Consider the following 19,756-nt stretch of genomic DNA (forward strand, 5'->3'; position numbering starts at 1 on the left):
TAGTTTTCATGCCGTTGACGCAAAAATGACGTAATTTAACATACAGGTAGTTTTTTTTGCAACACTACAAATTTAGATAACTTACTTTGACGCGTAGAAAATATTATGGAGAAAGGATAACTTTAAGTAATATGTGTCAGATTAGTGTTAATGGTCCTTTTTTAGGGTTCCGTAGCCAAAGGGTAAAACGGGACCCTATTACTAAGACTCCGCTGTCCGTCCGTCTGTCCGTCTGTCACCAGGCTGTATCTCATGAACCATGATAGCTACACAGTTGAAATTTGCACAGATGATGTATTTCTGTTGCCGCTTTAACAACAAATACTAAAAAGTACGGAACCCTCGGTGGGCGAGTCCGACTAGCACTTGTCCGGTTTTTTAAAGTATAAAATGTACTGAGCTTTGACTAGTTGTCGTTGTGACTAGATGACAAACAGATGATTACGTCACCAACTAGCTGTAGCTAGGTAGGTACACTGGTTATAGTGCCGCGACTCAATCTCCGCGTAATAACTGTTGACGTATCAATGTTCACAGATTATATGACTCACTGATAACAAGCTATTTATAGTTTACTATATATGCTTACATACCTAAGTAAGCCTGTGTATCAGGTGCATGTCGGCGGCCGATCGTAAGATCAGGCAGATCGTGAAACTCCTAGGCATATCGTGAAACATGAAAATCTTTGTCTCATTCCCTTCGGGCATCTAAAGCAACCTAACAAACAATAAGTAATAGTACTACCATACAGAAAATAAACTTCCTAATATATGGCACTATCCCTTTCGGCTATTTAGGGTTGTCAAAATACAAGTCATTGTCTTATCTGTGGTTTTGCACGCAAAGGGACGGTAAGTTGTGCCAACCCTTATTACTTGGAGCAATGTTTAGCCGAACGGAGCAGAGAAAGGATCAGTGCTATTAGTTTTAATGTGATTACTATCAAAACATTACACAGGAACATTACTATCTGTCTGATCTTATGATTCACTGCCGACATATATATCTGTGTCATTTAAAGAGATAGGATGTTTGTTTAAGGTCAGCTTATTGAGGATTGGCAAAATAATGTACCATACTTACTGTATGGTACATTATTACACTGAAGTCCTCTAAAAATTATTATTGCAGAAAGAGAGATTTTAATAACGAAACTTCCGTGAGACACAGACATATTAAATATGTTCCTCCTCGGAACGGAGTGAAAAATGTCGAGTATTTTCGACTTAACACTTTCACTGCCGGGAACCCACCTGGTGGGCGCTCGTGAACTTTGTTCAGATGCCAGACAACCCGCTGGGCGGGTTGTTTTGTACGCAGCTATAGACCACCGGTTTTTGGGGTAGTATGCCGTTTTTTGACTGGCAGTGAATGAGTTAAAATACGTGAGTGACCCCTTTTAACAGAAAGAGACAATTGGATATCAGGAAAGTTTAGCTGTTTGTGTATCCATTACTTAGAAAAATGTAGACAGCTGGTATTTTAGGAATTTCTATAACTCAAATAGACTTATTAAAGATTTGGTACCTAACTTGGTTCTGACGTGACTTGTAATGTTTTTCATATAAATTCCATACTGTCTAATAATTTGACAATGCAAAAGGAACTGATCTGACCAATCAGGCAAATACCCAATTGAAGATAAAGTCACACAATATCAGATAATAAAAATATCCAATCATCATGTTTTATAAATTCCCAAAGCTATAACCAGAACATGTTTTTAAACATATAAGTAAAAAACACGATGTTATAAAGTTATCAAAATGGTAAAATCTTCATAACAGTCTTAAGAGTGTTAGAAGACACAAGCCTACCTATCTATAAACCTGTCCACTGGTCTAAATGTAAGATATTTTGGAAACCCAGATATCGCCATGTTAAATAGATACCTAATAATGTATTTACTGTAAAGATTACACCTATGGGAGTTTTACATAAAACAACACTATTTATGTGAACTACCTTTTAAACAGGAAAACAAAACAGCTGTGTCCTTGTACATAATATTAGAAGCGAATGAACTAAAATAATTACCAACAAGGTAATTGACAGATTTCATAATTTAACAACATCCAGTGACAATAACTCTAACAATCTAAGTAACTAATTTATAATTATTATTATTTATAACCTGAATATTTTAGTTTTCTGCTACCCAAAGGAGGAGGAAGGAGTTACAATTAGTTATAAATATATTACATAGCTTTTAATGAAGATTTATAAAACAATATCGTTGGGGATAGTGCAATATGGCTTAACTAACAAATGCAGTAACGTCTAATTACCTTGCACATTGTTTGAATTTTGAACTGTTACGACTTTGCTAGTTGCGCGGTATTGCACTATCCCCGACGATATACTTCCTTAATTTTATTTTAGAAATTACTTTTTTTTTATGTAATAGGCTGCAAACGAGCAGACGAGCCGCCTGATGGGAAGCAGTCATCGCCGCCCATGGACATAAGCAACATCGGAGGAGCCACTTATGCGTTGCCAACCTTTGAGAACCCTAAATACCTGCTTCTTGAAGAACCCCATGTCATAGCGCAAGGGAAACACCTCTGAAGGTATTCCACAACTTGCACATTCTGGGAATAAACGAGCGAGATGCCCGCTTGTTCTTGGTTTGCCACGTGTCGAGAAAGTGAGGATGAACTTTGGTTCTTTGGCGGGAGGTGCGGTGATAAAAACGTAATGGTGGCACCAATTCAAAAAGTACTTTTGTTTAGATTTAAAAGGAATACCTTTGTTAGGCTCAGTGCTAATAAAATATAAATATAACATTGTTTTATCTTCGCCAAACTCAATATTGTCATGGTTATGCCAGTAAAAATACCATTGAAAATATTTAACTGAAAGTTAACAAGCATTGTCGATTTTAATATTCAATAGCACAAAAACGACTAAATGCAAATAAATGTGAAAAATATTTTATGCTCCGGATGTGTAAACAATGTTGTTTCCACAATAATATGTTTAATATAACCAATGGAATAATCAAAATAATTGATAATGCATGTTGTCATAGCGTACCGGCGTACGTTATTGTTAGTAAACAATAACATATGACAGACCGATCCGTTAGCAATCGCAATTTACCAGAAATTTCTACACCTATTCGTCTCGATTATGCCAAAAAACTGGTTTACTAAGCCCTAAAATGAACGAGAAATCAACAATTATGTTTTTTATTACCTATGACTGATAGCAACCATGTGGTGATAACGCGCCAAAATTATATTGTATTTATATGACGTATTTCACTGACAGAAGTAAAGTTTCTTCTAGGTTAATTTATTAAATCCCTAAAAACATATAATTTGATATAAAGCCGCATTATCATACAAAGTAGTATTTATTCGACAAATAATATTTTCTGATAGTGAAACGCCCCTAGCGGTAAGAAAACGCAACATAAACATAATGGCCGACACACAGTAGTTTCAATGGATATCTAAATGCGCAAAATACTTACACATTCCTCCTCTTTTTCCATTCCAGAGGGCATTTGAGGTACTGCACGATTAATCGCCGAGTAGTCCGGTAAATCCGGAAGCTCCTCGGCGAGATATATCGGCATTGGCTTCGACGCATCCAGGGCCCTCGCCCTAAACGAGAGCTTCGACATTTTGTTGACAGAACAAAACACGCTAGCGTCGACACAAAAATGCACTCATAAAACACTTTATAGCTCCTCCAGGAGGTCCTAAAGGACCGTAAACTGAACTTAACACACTCTAGTTCGTTCCCATGGTTAATTTTTGCACGCACTCAGTCACAATTAATGAAAAACCGTAACGAAACTTTACATATTGAGCGTACTTTACAGAAAGCCATCATGGCGGCTTTCCGTTTGTCGGACGACCATGACCAACTTCCACCTAGCACGATGTGCGCGGGAAGGAAACACGCGGAAACTTTTGAAGCAATTTTCTGACTGTTATTGTTTTTTAAACGAAATTAATTACAAAATATATTTAAAACGTTAAATTTTATTATATTATAATTATTAACTGTATTTATTTATTAATTAAGTAGTATTTTTAAATATCACAATTATATAAAATAGTGTGTTGACTCCATTTGTCACTTCGAACCACAGACATTTTGTTTTGTATTTACAATGGCGCTCGTATCGTTGCCAGTGATAATTAACCATACAGCCAAATGAATACAAACCATAGACAATATATTTTTTACGTTTCATTCTACAAAAACAAATAAATTGAACCAAATAATATTATTCTAGACAGGACAGTTTTTTTCCAATCTGACTAAATTGTCAATTTGATTGTGTTATGGATGCAAATATAAATTGTGATTTGATAGTCGGGCTCTAGTGCCTAGCAATATCGCTTGCTCCCTATAACGCATAACTGCGTCCCTGACACTTGCCAAGTCTCGGCACATATGGCACGTAATGTAAGATTGTGATCGATGAAATGAATAGGTGTGGAAGTGCGGATGCAAAAAATGATAAGTTTCGACGCTAAATAATTATTCGTAAATAATCAAGTGGAATCAATCAGCAAGCGAATTGTTTTTGCAACCACATCACACTATTAAATTGACAATTTTATCGCGTCTAATGTGAGTAGAATTGTCCCATCTGAACTGGCAATCGTATGAATCGTATGACGCGTTGGAAATTGGGATTTTAAAGTAATAAAGCTAACAGACGGGCGTACCGAACCGCAACCGTGGTCCGGTCCGCCTATCTCTTTCTCGCTTTCAAGGGCAGTCTAGATGGGATTATCAAATCGACCGATTTGATCAGAAAAAAATTTGGTTTACATTAATATTTTATTTATGGTGATATTTGAGCGCTCTAAATATGCCAGCAAAATTTGCGTTTGCATTTGCACAGCTTGATTTGAACAGACAATTTAATCAGATTGGCGAAAAATTGTTCTCGTCTGGACTGGCCGTCTCTCACGCGATTCATGCACATAGTCTGAAAGGAGCTTTACATTTTTTTATATTCATTTGGCGCCAACGTTTTGCGTTTGTACGACAGTACGATTGTCATATACTTATACTTACTTTACTCTTTGGTCATGGCCCTCTATAGCGTAGTGATTATATGCTCTTTGCTCTATAGAACCATCAGTAGAAGTAATAGAACTATGAGGAATAGACTATAAATTGCCGTAGAACGTAGTGATTATATGCTCTTTGATTGCCGTCAGGGAAGGTGGAGATCAAAGAGCATATAATCACTACGTTTTAGTGGAGATAAGGAACGAAATCTCCATGTACCAAAAAGTGTCATCAAAAAACTTTAAATAGGTGGCGCTACAATACCTAGAGTACTTGAACAAAAAAATGAAACCATAGACAGCGCAATTCACTCCGTCAATAACGCCTAGGTTCTTAGCTACTCTAGCGCTACTCTGGAGAGATTTGGAACTATTATTTATAGCTGACAGCAGAGGGGCTACCGCGAACCACGTTCGACGTGTTGCCTCCCTGTCACACTTACGTACGAATTTACGAGTGGGACAGAGAGGCAACACGTCGAACGTGGTTCGCGGTAGGCCCTCTGGACACTTGCGACAGTTCTACCATAAGAGATGCCACTCCTCTTAATTCCAAACTCCATAGTCAGGGGTAATTAATAAAATAACCTGTTATATCCAAATCTGTTTTATTACGCGATTCAATAAATAATTATATCTTGTTAAGTAAACAGTGGATTATTCTTCCGTGATAACATATTTCCTATTGAACATTACGAATTTAACAGCTCAAGCAATTTGTATATGTAATATGACAGCTATCGTATAATGTATATTTTTTTTATTAATTTGAAACCATCTGTCTCCTCAGGTTCAAGTTCATTTAAAAAATAATCATACGTTATGTAAGGACAAATACCAAGAATTTCGCACATTGACTTGTCATTTCCTACTTTTATCGCATGCGCGTAATTATATTGTTGTCCCACCGACGATGCTGCGGTCAATGCTACTGTGCGAGCGAGACAGCATTGTAATTATGCGCGTGAGACAGATAGAAAATGGCGGATCAATGTACTAAATTCGTGCTTATCGTCCTTACTTTAATACTTGTTCCATTTCATTCATTTCAGTCCTTTTTCAAATACAAATATCTTTATTTCGCTTTAGTTAATTTTAAGATTTGGTTAATTGTGAAAATACATTTGCAAGGGTACATTTTGCACATTTCAATTATTGTAAGTCTTGAACAGCCGCCATCAAAAACCTCTATACAGAAAGCCCAAAAATACCTAAATAAGCACGCCTTGACAAAAAGTGCCGAGATATTTATGAACATTTGTTTCCATTCAATATTTTTGCTATTAGCAAAGGGTGGCAATGAGGCATTTCTGCCGTAAAAATGCATACAGAAACCATCCTTATCGACAACCGCCATAGAGTCAGACCAAACTAACTCTACATTTCCCATGATTAAATGTGGAATGTCATTATTAATATCCAATTTCTATGAAAATGTAACTTATAATGACTCTCCCTCACATTGCCCTGTTCAAGTTAGTGCGAAGCTAGCTTAGGGTGGTATTTAACCCATCCAATTTCTTGGTTCAATGTGTACTTGCGTCTCACATTTACTTCATGAAAGAGTGAGAAGCAATGCACATTGGACCAAGAGATTGGATGAGTGGAATACCCTTGCACGGACTCTTGTAGTAGGTATATTTTGCTTGAAAGTATCACATGTTTGGCGACTGAACAAGCAAATTCGCCTTCCGTATGCAAGCCCTACTCTATCATACATGGGCCCATTTTTCGAACGGTATTAGACTAATATCATTAGTGCGTTGCCATGGTAACCCATACGCCTTGACAAGGGCCCATTCCTCAAACGGTATCAGTCTAATATTATTAGTGTGTTGCCACGGTAACCCATACGATTTGACAGTCCGTGGACTAATAATTTTAGTCTAATACCGTTTGAGAAACGGGCCCCAGTCGTAGACTAATAATATTAGTCTAATACTGTCCGAGAAATAGGGCCCAGATCAACCCATACCAAAAAGCAACCCATACACACATTTACGGTACAAAACTTAACGAAATATTAACATTATATAAATTTCATAAGACATTCGATTAATTCGGTGTATATACAAAATTGTGAGTTTAGTGTTTGTGACTTCACTACTCTAATCATTGTTTAAACTGGATATAATATATACTTGTCTCATTCTCACTCAGTATCTTTAGGTATTTTAATAAATGTAAACCAAATCTACCCTCAAATGGGTCCTTAACCAGTTAAGGGTAGATGAAAACGTTACATGACCAAATAATGTTGGTTAGTCGTTCAGTGACAGATCCAGGCGGTTTTGTATTTGGTTGGTTAACCAATAAATGTTATAACCATAGATTAGTATACATTATTACTCTTAAGTTATAACTACCCGAAAATGTACAAATTGTATGTTTACTTTTATTGAAATACCTAAAGATAAGGAATATAGGTGCGACATGACCATAACTTACTAATTACCACTAATCAAACACGATTGATTTATATTTGATATTTGTTTACAATTAGTGAGTTTTTGTTGTCATTGATTAAGGTTGGCCCAGACGCACTGTCATTCCGTACGAAATCCGAATGAAAATTCCGTGCGTCTGTGGTCAGCTTAAGGGCTCATTTAGACCGTGCGAGAACTCGCATGCGAGATTCATTACATTGCGGTATTTGATCGGTTGGCTATATTGGATGTAACCTCAATAGTACGCAATGTAACTAAAATCGCATGCGAGTTCGTGCGCAGTCTAAATGAGCCTTAAGACTAAAGGTCGATTCCATACTTCCTTTTTCTTTAGCGTTAGAAAAAATGTAAACAATCTCGAAGTGTCTTTTTATGGATAATTATTGAAAAACGCTTTATAAAATTAAGTTTATATTACTTATGAAAGCAAAAGAATGTAAATAATCATATATGATTTATAATTGTTACATATTTGCTATGACTTATTTTTCAAGTGTTTTAAATAAAGACACGTCAATATCGCTTACTTTCTTTCTAATTCTACGAACTTATAATAGAGGAAATTTCTTAAATAAGTAGATAATTTTGATAATATGTTATGAGTTATGAATAATAAGATATTATATGCTGTGCCCTTGCAGGGTCCATGTGAGACATTGTATATCATATTGTATAACATCTGTACTGTACCATGGTTGCAATAAAGAATGATCATGATTATGATAGGAATATATTTTTCACCACACCAACTGGTAAAGGCCCTCTTGATTGATCAAAAACTAATGAGAAAGTTGCATTTTATCCACATGTGGCGCAAAGTAATCTGATGACAATTTGGAGTTGTATCCTTATGTTAGCTGGTAGATATTGACTTTAAATTAATTAATTGATAATGATTTTGTGTAATATTTTTTTTTATTACGTTCATTTGGATTTACTTTGGTTTGATTTTTTTTGGTATTTCATAGTTAGTATTTTCCTCGCGTTGGTGTGGTGAAAAATGTTGTGTTTCACTCGGATGCAAAATTTATTTAACCCTCGCGACACTCAACATTCTACTTCTCGAACCACTCGCTACGCTCGTGGTTCAATTTTGTAATCTTTCGCTTGCTCGGGTATCAATATTAGCACGAGCGGTTAAACTACAACATTGCCCCCTTATAACACAAATAACTATTCAGTGCAGTCAGCAGCAGAAGTAACCGAGGGGCCAAAATATGCAATATGCTGAGTGGGGATCCTGTTTAACGTCTAATGGCGTCATTTATAAACGCGTTACTGGCCTGATTACCTATGAATCGTTTGTCTTTATCTGTCCCTTTGATTTATGTATTGGTAAGAAAGGGATAAAACATAATTTAACTAAATCAGGTTCGTAAAGTTTTATGAATAAGGGGGTAAGTAATTTGTGTTTGTGTTATTTTATAGTATTATCAAATGTTTGTACATAACATGATGTTAATAAATGTATTTTTTCTTCCTTTCAAAATATTCAAAATTATCTACACACATGACATCGCGAAACTGTCATAACGGTCAAAGGTTGATATTGGCCTGAGCCGCGCTCGAGTTGACGTATTCGGCGGTCTCATTTTGAACACCTCGCCAGCTTAGTTACTTCTGCTGCTAAATGTATCATATTCCTGTTACATCTAAGGCCCTCAGCACACGGAGCGTAAGAGTATCGTAAAAAAGTTACGAGTACGAGACGCGTAGAGTTCTGGTTCTGGGCACCAAGCGTCGCGTCAGCGTAATCTCATTAGTTGAAATCAAGTAGTCACTGGCGTCAGATGTCTTCGGCGGATGTATCTACGATCTTACTCGTCAGATGAAGATTTTTAGAAGCTTTTATTTAGTTTCACCTGTCCCGTTGTGTCGGTCTGTAATCAAATCTTGCAAGTTAAATTTGACCCACTTCCCGGTTTCCGATGAAGCTGAATTTTGCATACATATATATGTAAGTCGGGTGACAATGCAATATTATGGTACCATCGAGCTGATTTGATGATGGAGACAGAAGGTAGCCACAGGAACTCTGTGATAAAACAACGCAACCTAATTGTGTTTGGGGTTTTTAGAATTGTCTCGATGAGGATTAGTTTCCTGTGGAAAGAAAGGTATAGTCAGCGATAAAAGCTTGTAGCAAAAATGAAATTTTAGCCAAAAACTTATTTTATTGTTTGATTATGTCAGAAGTTTTGTTTTTTACGCGTGTACTAAGCCTGTCGTAATGACGACAGAAATCTCATACGCTTCACTACGACGGCGTCTCGTGTGCAGACTTGTTTGAATTTTTACGTGCTCGTAATGCTCTCGTTCTACGCTCGTATTACGATATGCTTACGCGTCTCTTACGCTTACGCGCCGTGTGCTAAGGGCCTTACAGTTCCTTTTTCACAAGTTTAACACAAAACATGATTGGACTTTCTTTTCCTTACTTATCCTTTATATAAAGGAGCATTCAGATTTGCATTCGTGGCATTTTGCGCTGTCAACAGTAAATATGGACGCACATTTTGCACTAGTTTAAAGTTAGAAACCGTGTTTTAATGCTTTGCAGTGCAGCTTAATCGCAAGTTTATTAGTGTTTTAGTTATATCTAAGTCTTAGATTATAAGACATATGTAACTATGTACCTATGTCATACATGAAAATTACAGTAAATAGTTTGCGGTCTATCATTAGCACAAAAATAACTAGGCAATTTTGCAGCAGCCCAATTCCTGTAAATTTCCACAACATTGCCAACCATATTGAACATTGCCTGACATGGAAAAAAAATGAGAAAAAATGTACCATTGTAAGGATATACAGAGACCCAGCCATTTTTTTAGACATTAACTATTTTTTCTTGAAGCTATGAAATTTTTGGCTACTAAAAGTTCAGCCAGTTTATATTTACAATAATACAAGTGCGCAAAGTAGGAATTTCGCACTTGCAACGTACAACGTTTTAGTACATATGGCTCTTTAAGCTTTCGGCATAAGCACGGAAAGTGCTCATTGCCGCGCTAGTGAGGGAAAGTAGCACCATATCTACTGTAAAGGTATTTATGCCTTTTTACATACGCAAACAGATCACAAGCATTAGGCTGCGTTTCCAACACAAATGTGCGAGGATGTGTGTACAAAATATAACTGTAGCGAGGGATGTGTTTTTTACGCATCCTCGCACATCTTTGGTGGAAACGCAGCCTTACAATATTTCTTTCCCAACTATTCTGATAGAGCTGATTGAGCAAAACTAACCATAACTTATTTAGATTAAAAATGCACGAAAAGGAAATGTGATACAATTTAATGATTTAAAATTAAAGCCACATACATATTTTCTTGTCAGTTTAGTACATTAAAAAAACCTAAAATCTATTTTTATTTTATTACATTATTTCGTCAAATATACAATTATACTAAATAATAATTTTATTATCAATTTTGAACGTTGCCTCGAATATTTTACTGTTGCTTATAATTTAAAAAGAATTCATTCACTAGCAACAAAGATTCAATCAATTAATAAATAGGACAAAAAACGTGTACAATGACTTAGGGGGGGTCATGGGGGTATTGGTACAAAATATAAATAAGACGTAGAAAATTTAAATAAATTATAAAATAAACCGATTATAAGTACAGTATAAATATCCGCGCTCGCTTGTCGCTTCCATTCCAGCGTCGTGTCACTATAACAAAAAAAAAACTTAAAAAAATGTAACCCACAGACAAAGAGAATTTGAAATAAAGGATTGTCAAATAAACCTTGTAGACACAGTAAATTTACTACCATCTTTCGACACATGATTAAAACCTTTAGAACGCCATTTGACTTTGATCCTTATTATTTCACTGATATGTGTTAAATTTGTTAAATATCAAAAAGTGGCGCCATCTTACCGGTCGTCGGCTATACCCTAATTCATAATTAAATTCCATCAAATCTACCAAGAAATGTCATTGTCACAATGACATCTGTCAACGTCAGTATGACGGGCTAGATGTCGTCAACCTTTTTGTAATAAGAAAAAATATAAATAATTATCTTACTTAGGTGACGAACATAATAAAATACGTTTTTGTATGGAATACGGAAGTTACGTTAAAATATGCGACCGAAACCGGCAAAACGTTCCACTTTGTCTGTATAAAGATACAAGCAAATCTCGTCCTTATGGCAAGCGACGAAGTGGGACATTATGCTGGTTTCGGTCACATAGACTCCATTTTCTATACCTTTAATGAAACGCTACATAAATGCAGGGTTTTGTTATATATATATACGTAATTATTTATTAACTATACGTACAAAATTACTTTCAAATGTATCGCCCTGTAACCACTTATAATTTATACAGTACAAGCCTTGCTCAGTTGGGGACTAGAGTATTTTTAAAACATGTTGGGTACGGTGATAGGTGTATTCTCCGTACAATTTATAATCTTAAAATGCGAAATCTAGCAAAATTGTATTGAGATGACATCTGTTCTTTTCTAATTACCCTTTCTGTTTGAAAACTACTATAAGTGACAGACGTCAGGTGCCGAATGAAGTGACAACTTGACAAGTGAGTGTCATGGCCGCCATAAATCCATCATGGTATCCATAAGGGCGTAGTACACTACTTGTCGTTTTCGAATTTACGTTTTAAGGTATAGTAATAAATGAATAATACACATATAATAAGACGAGAATGTAATTGTATTAAAACGGAATACCAAATGTTGTTTAGACCTGAAGTATTACCATTGCAAAACGAACATTAAATTTAATTTAATAGTAATGAATGGGACTTATTTTGTATAAGTCTGATTATTTAAACTAAGCATTTAAATGTTGTATTTCAAATTAGTAGTAAATTATTTACTTACGTGTATTCTTTCGCCAATAATATATTTACTATTTATGGAACGTTTGCATTTTACTGGCAACACAGTGGTAGATTTGATGGAATTTAATTATGAATTAGGGTATAAAGTTTACGGCGCCATCGCTCGAAATGATGCCGCCATACCTTTGGCCTTAAAAAAAAATAAAATATTATAGGACATTATTACACAAATTGACTAAGTCCCACAGTAAGCTCAATAAGGCTTGTGTTGAGGGTACTTAGAAAACGATATATATAATATATAGATATTTATAAATGCTTAAAACATATAAAACACCCATGACTCAGGAACAAATATTCATGCTCATCACACGAATATATGCCCTTACCAGGATTTGAACCCGGGACCATCGGCTTCGTAGGCAGGGTCACTACCCACTAGGCCAAACTGGTGGTCAATATCGCCTTTGATCTATTAGATGGCGCCACTTTTTGATATTTAACTTTAACACATCGACGAAAGAAAAAGGACAAAGTCAAATGGAGTTCTAAAAGTTTTAATCATGTGTCTAAAAGATGGCAGTAAATTTACTGTGGCTACAAAATTATCTTTGACAATCCACCTCTATTTCAAATTATCTTTGGTTGTTATGTATGAAGAATGAGGAGATAGTGCAGTGATGATACGGTGATACACGCTTGTATGGCGAAATAAACATTAAATATTGAGTCAACAAGTCTCGATTTCGCCCATATGTTGTAGTAACTTATGTTGCTCAACTAACACACTTATCCTTCCACTTAGCCTTAAGGGACTTGACTGACAGACAAACGGAAATCCCTAGAAGCCAAGGTTAAACCGTATATTATCTATATTTTTAGACATAATTCTCTAGTTTTTAATTTATTAACTAGTTTCCCAAGATACAGGCTATGCCTAGTTTGGGGTCATTACCTATGAAATTGGCGATTTTGTTCATAGTTTAGTTTATTTATTTTAATAGTAACTTTAAAGTATTTTTTAATTTCATTAGTGCGCTATATAATAACGATTTTACATACAATTATTTGCTACTTTTTTTGTTATGTATTCAGAATACCGCCCTGAAAACCGCTATTTTTATGTGCTGCCGGCTCGAGTATTTAAATGACTTATATTTTTCTGACGGGGCAGATAAAAAAAAATGAGATAGAAAATGTGCCTTAAAAATGTCTCAGATTACTGGCAAAAATTTGTTTGGTTTGAAAATGCCATCACAAAATAATCCGCAAAATTCATTGTATGAAAAATCGAATTTCGTTAAAGTTCTTCATACAAAACGCCAATTTAATAGGTAATGACCTAATATAAAAGTATCGCTGTATGCACGCAACCTCAACTTAGTGTATATTCCCCACTGTTAAACCCATTTTTCTGTGTGCAATAATAAATTATTTATTCTTTTTTTTTTGCTGTCTAAACAGAATCCGAACTGGTCACGCCAGGTGCAATCATCTAAAGCACAAATGGGGATGGACAGACAGCCCATAGACCATATCGTGAAACGATGCCCGAAAAGATGCTATCAGGGTGATCCTGGGGACCTCTATAATTTAACACCAGAAGCCGTGAATTGGTTGTGCTATCTCGATTTGGATATATAAGTCTATTTTTTATTTATATTATATTATATGCCTACTATACGAAATGCCATACGATTAAATAATTAACAATGTGTAAATCATATTTGTGTGGCCATGTTAATAAATTCATATCGATAAACTATCGACATTTCTTACAATTTTTTTACTTGATAGGATTAACTATCCCTAAAATGAGCAGAAAACATAATTACTTAGTTGTGGAATCAGCTCTGAATGGAGTCTTCGGACTGGTTGCTCCGGCAGTCGCCCAGGGGCTGCACCTTCGACGGCTTGCTGGTTTTGCCCACGAATATCTCCACTTCCTGAAGTAATAGCAATCATATGTTACACTTAAGAGAGAAGAATAGCTTTGCGATCCAAACGTAATAACGGTGTATTTTCTATGAAATTCCATTTCGGGCGAAGACGGTTTCCACTAACTATACTCTGTATCTTTAGGTATTTAAAAAAAGGTAAACAAATTCTACCCTCAAATGACTCCTTAAGCCAGTTAAGGGTAGATGAAAACATTACATGATCAAATAATATAGGTTAAAGTCAGGTCGTTCAGTGACAGATCCAGGCGGTTTTGTATTTGGTTGGTTAACCAATAAATGTTATAACTACCCGAAAATTTACAAATTATTTGTTTACTCTTATTTAAATACCTAAATATACAGAGTATAAATCTTAACAAATAGCTTTGATTTTGATGTCGATTGCTTCAGCATAATATTTTCTAGGTTTACAGGTTATAGAGTTTTTTTTTATACCACGACGGTGGCAAGCAAGCATACGGCCCGCCTGATGGTAAACAGTCACCGTAGCCTATGGACGCCTGCAACTCCAGAGGTGTTACATGCGAGTATAGTAAGGACGGCGTACCTGGCTGCCCTCGAGGCCCATGTGTTGCTGCCGGCTCGGGCCCGCCGCCGCCGGCTGCCTCCGGGGAGTATAGTAAGGACGGCGTACCTGGCTGCCCTCGAGGCCCATGTGTTGCTGCCGGCTCGGGCCCGCCGCCGCCGGCTGCCTCCGGGGAGTATAGTAAGGACGGCGTACCTGGCTGCCCTCGAGGCCCATGTGTTGCTGCCGGCTCGGGCCCGCCGCCGCCGGCTGCCTCCGGGGAGTATAGTAAGGACGGCGTACCTGGCTGCCCTCGAGGCCCATGTGTTGCTGCCGGCTCGGGCCCGCCGCCGCCGGCTGCCTCCGGGGAGTATAGTAAGGACGGCGTACCTGGCTGCCCTCGAGGCCCATGTGTTGCTGCCGGCTCGGGCCCGCCGCCGCCGGCTGCCTCCGGGGAGTATAGTAAGGACGGCGTACCTGGCTGCCCTCGAGGCCCATGTGTTGCTGCCGGCTCGGGCCCGCCGCCGCCGGCTGCCTCCGGGGAGTATAGTAAGGACGGCGTACCTGGCTGCCCTCGAGGCCCATGTGTTGCTGCCGGCTCGGGCCCGCCGCCGCCGGCTGCCTCCGGGGAGTATAGTAAGGACGGCGTACCTGGCTGCCCTCGAGGCCCATGTGTTGCTGCCGGCTCGGGCCCGCCGCCGCCGGCTGCCTCCGGGGAGTATAGTAAGGACGGCGTACCTGGCTGCCCTCGAGGCCCATGTGTTGCTGCCGGCTCGGGCCCGCCGCCGCCGGCTGCCTCCGGGGAGTATAGTAAGGACGGCGTACCTGGCTGCCCTCGAGGCCCATGTGTTGCTGCCGGCTCGGGCCCGCCGCCGCCGGCTGCCTCCGGGGAGTATAGTAAGGACGGCGTACCTGGCTGCCCTCGAGGCCCATGTGTTGCTGCCGGCTCGGGCCCGCCGCCGCCGCCAGCTGCCTCTCGCGTGCAACGCGCCTGGAATGTAACATTACATTGTTAACCAGCGGGTGAATGACACACATTCCACTAGAGGTAGTTTGGCGGTCGAACGCAGCGAGAGTACCAATAGTTTGAGACTAAAATGCCGTTTTTCACCTTAGTTAACTCTACTTTCCATTTCGAATACGAGGAAAGTAGTAAAATATATATGTATTTCAAACAAAACAACCCATTTATTGTCATACTTTCAATGAACAAATTAGCTAAAAGTATCGTTATTTTCGAAATGAAGACTTAAATTTCAGATTAAAAATTGTGCAAAAAATCCATTTAAAACCAAAATTTGAATGTGTATCACAAAAAAGTGGTAAAAAAGTTCTTGGAAAGTAAATCGCTCTAGAACAAAAACGTAATACTTTCTGCTCAATTCATAGATTATTATTTTTTTTAATTATTATTGCATTTATCTACAAGCAACATGGCTCATGACATCTTTGAAACAGAATAATTAAAATACAAACATAAAATTAACATATTACTAAAATATTAACTAACTTACAGGAAACGTGTCAAATATAAAAGAATAAAAATGAAGGGGGTCCCTAACGCCAATGACCTTCGATCTGATTCCCTTAGTTTTCTAGTGTTTTTTGTTGCTTATCATATTAACAGCAACGGCTGTAAGCAATATAGTGTGTCATATTTACTTCAAAGTTCAATGTCTTCGAGATATTTGGCATCAAAATTGAACAATTTTAGGCCAAAAAACTGGTTTACGTGCCATAACTTTTTTAGAGACCAGTTTTTAGAGACGTCGAAGACGAACCCAAATGTGTAGATTTCGTACATGTAAAATCCTTCACAGCAATCGAGTAACGAAAAAAGTGTTTTTTTAGACAATGTTTAAAAAATATATAAATAAATAAGTATTCATTTCTTTCAAAATCCGGCAGACCAGAATGGAGATGAAAGATTAAAGAACCGATAGCCGTTCGTCTTAAAATTCTATCAATAGTGCAAATGTAGGAGTAACGACTCAAAACTAGTCAAAAATCGATGTAAACCCTTAAGAATTAAAAATAATAAAATACGATTAATATATAACTTTAAATTCACTAATGTCATATTCAGGTAAAAAGTAAGTTATATGTCCCTCATAAATGAATTAATTAATCCCTATAATTATTATTTAACCCATTTTTGAGACACTGGAGCATGCAATGACAACTAGAGCCTCACAAATGGGGAGTCAAGTCGATCTGCGACGAGCGCTAGTAAAGCGCTGCCGCCGGCGCGCGCGCGGCGGACTGCTGACATAGCCCTCTTGCGCATGGTAGCGTAAAAGCAATCCACGCGAACATACCCGAGGCGCTGCTAAACCGCGGTAACCGCAGCAGCGCCCTAAAGGCGTCGTTGTATTTTTTTATTTTTTTTTATATTATAGGACATTATGACACAAATTGACTAAGTCCCACAGTAAGCTCAATAAGGTTTGTGTTGACGGTACTTAGACAACGATATATATAATATATAAAATATCTATAAATACTTAAATACATAGAAAAAACCCATGACTCAGGAACAAATATCCATGCTCATCACACAAATACATGCCCTTACCAGGATTTGAACCCGGGACCATCAGCTTCGTAGGCAGGGTCACTACCCACTAGGCCAAACCGGTCGTCAACGCTCTCCGTGTATTGAACACGGAGAGCGTTGTATGCCCTTTGTGTATACTTAACCCACAGGCTGCAGGTGTAGAAAGTTGTGCAATATGCACGGAACAGTGTGACTTTTACGTTACACGAGCAGCTGCTCGGATATCAGCTGATAAAACCCACTTTCATAGTATAAGAAATAAAAATAATGTTTACAGTACATATAGTGCTACTACCCCGACTCCTTATAAATATGCTATGCCACAAGAAAATACTTGGAAAGTTAATAGTTACCAAGAACTCCTCAGACCCACTGTAAATGCAGTAAAGCGAAAAAAAAGTGTGTATTATAACCTCCTGTGTTCCAGCATGGCCTTCCTGTCGGCCTCGCGCTTCTCGGCCGCCAGGCGCGCCTTCTCGTTCTGGGGCTGCGGCGGCGCGGCGCGGGGCCGCGCGCGCGCCGGCGCCGCGGCCGGTGTGGAGCGCGCCGCCGTCACGGGAGACGGCTGCAAATAGTGCAAATCCACATTTGTTTATTCATAATAATATGCTCTTGAACAAAAATAACAACAAGTGTACGAGCGCCCTCGGGCTCCCCCAGAACAGGCGGTTTCTTATAATTTCGTATTTAATTTTCAAATGATGAACTTAGTAATAAATTAGTCATAGTATTGCTGGAAGTCTTATTATCTGCCTGGGCAAATTATACTTATATTCGCCATAGGTATTTGTCGAACTGTTTGTCATCTATAGACACTATCCCCCTTATTCATAAACGTGTACTAAAGTTTCGAAGCCGCTAATAATCGTTTGTCCCTTTCCATCATACCAATACGTGGGAAAGGGACAAACGATTATTAGCGACTTCGTAACTTTAGTACACGTTTATGAATAAGGGGGTATACGCTTTTGCCTCGTTTAAGGGTCTACCATGTTATGGCCTTAATCGGAAACCCAGACTTAACACTTTTTGCCAATAAACAGGGGCTCCAGTGCAGCTCTGTGGCGGTGTACACACCCTACTTATAATAAACTGTAAGCAATCTAATACTTCCTTACTCTAAATATAATTTCCTCTCCATCCATTGCTCTTCAACGCAGCTAACTGTTCAAACAGGGCATCGACATGCCTGACCTGCAGACAAACCTTGTCCCAGAAACCTCTAAGATTAGAGACAGTGTAGTGGGGAACTCGCAGAGTATACATTGATAATCACCTCTCTCCATCCAGTGCTCTTCAACACAGCCAGCTGTTCAAACAAGACATCAACATGCCTCTTGCAGACACACCATGTCCCAGAACCCTCAAAGATCGGAGACAGTGATGGGCAACTGTTCTCCAATTATATGATGATAATTACCTCTCTCCATCCTTTGCCCTTCAGCACACCCAGCTGTTCAAATAGGACGTCTACATGACGGACTTGAAGGCACACCATGTCCCAGAACCCATGAAGGTCGGAAACGGTGATGGGGAACTGTTCTCCGAGTATATGTTGATAAGTACCTCTCTCCATCCATTGCTCTTCAGCACAACAAACTGTTCAAACAGGGCATCAGTATACCTGACTTGCAGACACACCATGTCCTAGAACCCTCGAAAGTCGAAGTAAATGGTGGGGAACTGTTCTTCGAGTATATTTTGATAATTACCTCTCTCCATCCATTGCTCTTCAACACAGCTAGCTGTTCAAACAGGGCGTCCACATGACAGACTTGCAGACACACCATGTCCCAGAACCTTTAGAAAGTCGGAGATGGTGATGGGGAACTGTTCTCTGAGTATATGTTGATAATTACCTCTCTCCATCCATTACTCTTTAGCACAGCCAGCTGTTCAAACAGGGCATCCACATGACGAACTTGCAGACACACCATGTCCCAGAACCCTCGAAGATCTGACACGGTAGTGGGGAACTGTTCGTCACCGCGCGAGTTTATGTTGTTGTAGCAGAGGCCTGGAATTAACAAAAATACTTTGTTACTGGAGTAGCTCCTTAAGTTTTTTGCATCGTACATTAGAAGATTCAGAATCGAGAAAAGACAAGATTGTATATCTACTAGTCGGAATTGAAAACTAAGTCCTATCACCAGTTTGTAAATCTTTCTATACACTTCTTATTTACTTCACAAAGAGTAGTTAAATAAAAAAATTTTGAGACTTGTATTTGCACCCCTAAGCTAATTATTATGCGATCACAACCTTTGAGTTGCATCCACAATTATTATCTGGACCCGGGTACGTCCTTAAACTACGTCCAAAAGAGAGGTATGGGCATTGTGAATGTCATCTCGCTTTGTGTGGTAGGGCACAACCAGAGGATGTCATTCCAGATCTAGAGCAGAGCCCAACTGG

At 38.4% G+C, this 19,756-nt stretch overlaps 2 protein-coding genes across 3 annotated transcripts in view; both read right to left on the reverse strand.

Moving 5' to 3' along the window:
• The window catches only part of LOC133531863 (uncharacterized), a 106,576-nt gene extending 102,524 nt beyond the window's left edge, over positions 1 to 4,052 (reverse strand). Inside the window, 1 exon segment of the mRNA XM_061870259.1 lies at positions 3,482 to 4,052. Coding sequence (XP_061726243.1) covers positions 3,482 to 3,634 — 153 coding nt within the window. The 5' untranslated portion in view covers positions 3,635 to 4,052.
• A 10,101-nt stretch (positions 4,053 to 14,153) lies between these two features.
• The window catches only part of LOC133531911 (uncharacterized), a 52,056-nt gene continuing 46,453 nt past the window's right edge, over positions 14,154 to 19,756 (reverse strand). Inside the window, exons 5-8 of one of the 2 annotated variants that reach the window (XM_061870325.1) lie at positions 19,201 to 19,358; positions 17,755 to 17,906; positions 15,697 to 15,775; positions 14,154 to 14,264 (exon numbers count right to left, since the gene is read on the reverse strand). In XM_061870325.1, coding sequence (XP_061726309.1) covers positions 14,166 to 14,264; positions 15,697 to 15,775; positions 17,755 to 17,906; positions 19,201 to 19,358 — 488 coding nt within the window. In that variant the 3' untranslated portion in view covers positions 14,154 to 14,165. Of the gene's footprint in view, positions 14,265 to 15,696; positions 15,776 to 17,754; positions 17,907 to 19,075; positions 19,359 to 19,756 lie in introns of those variants that run through there. The other variant, XM_061870324.1, reaches the window with a different exon arrangement.

This window comes from Cydia pomonella, chromosome 26 (assembly GCF_033807575.1).
Source record: "Cydia pomonella isolate Wapato2018A chromosome 26, ilCydPomo1, whole genome shotgun sequence".
Lineage (NCBI taxonomy): Eukaryota > Metazoa > Arthropoda > Insecta > Lepidoptera > Tortricidae > Cydia > Cydia pomonella.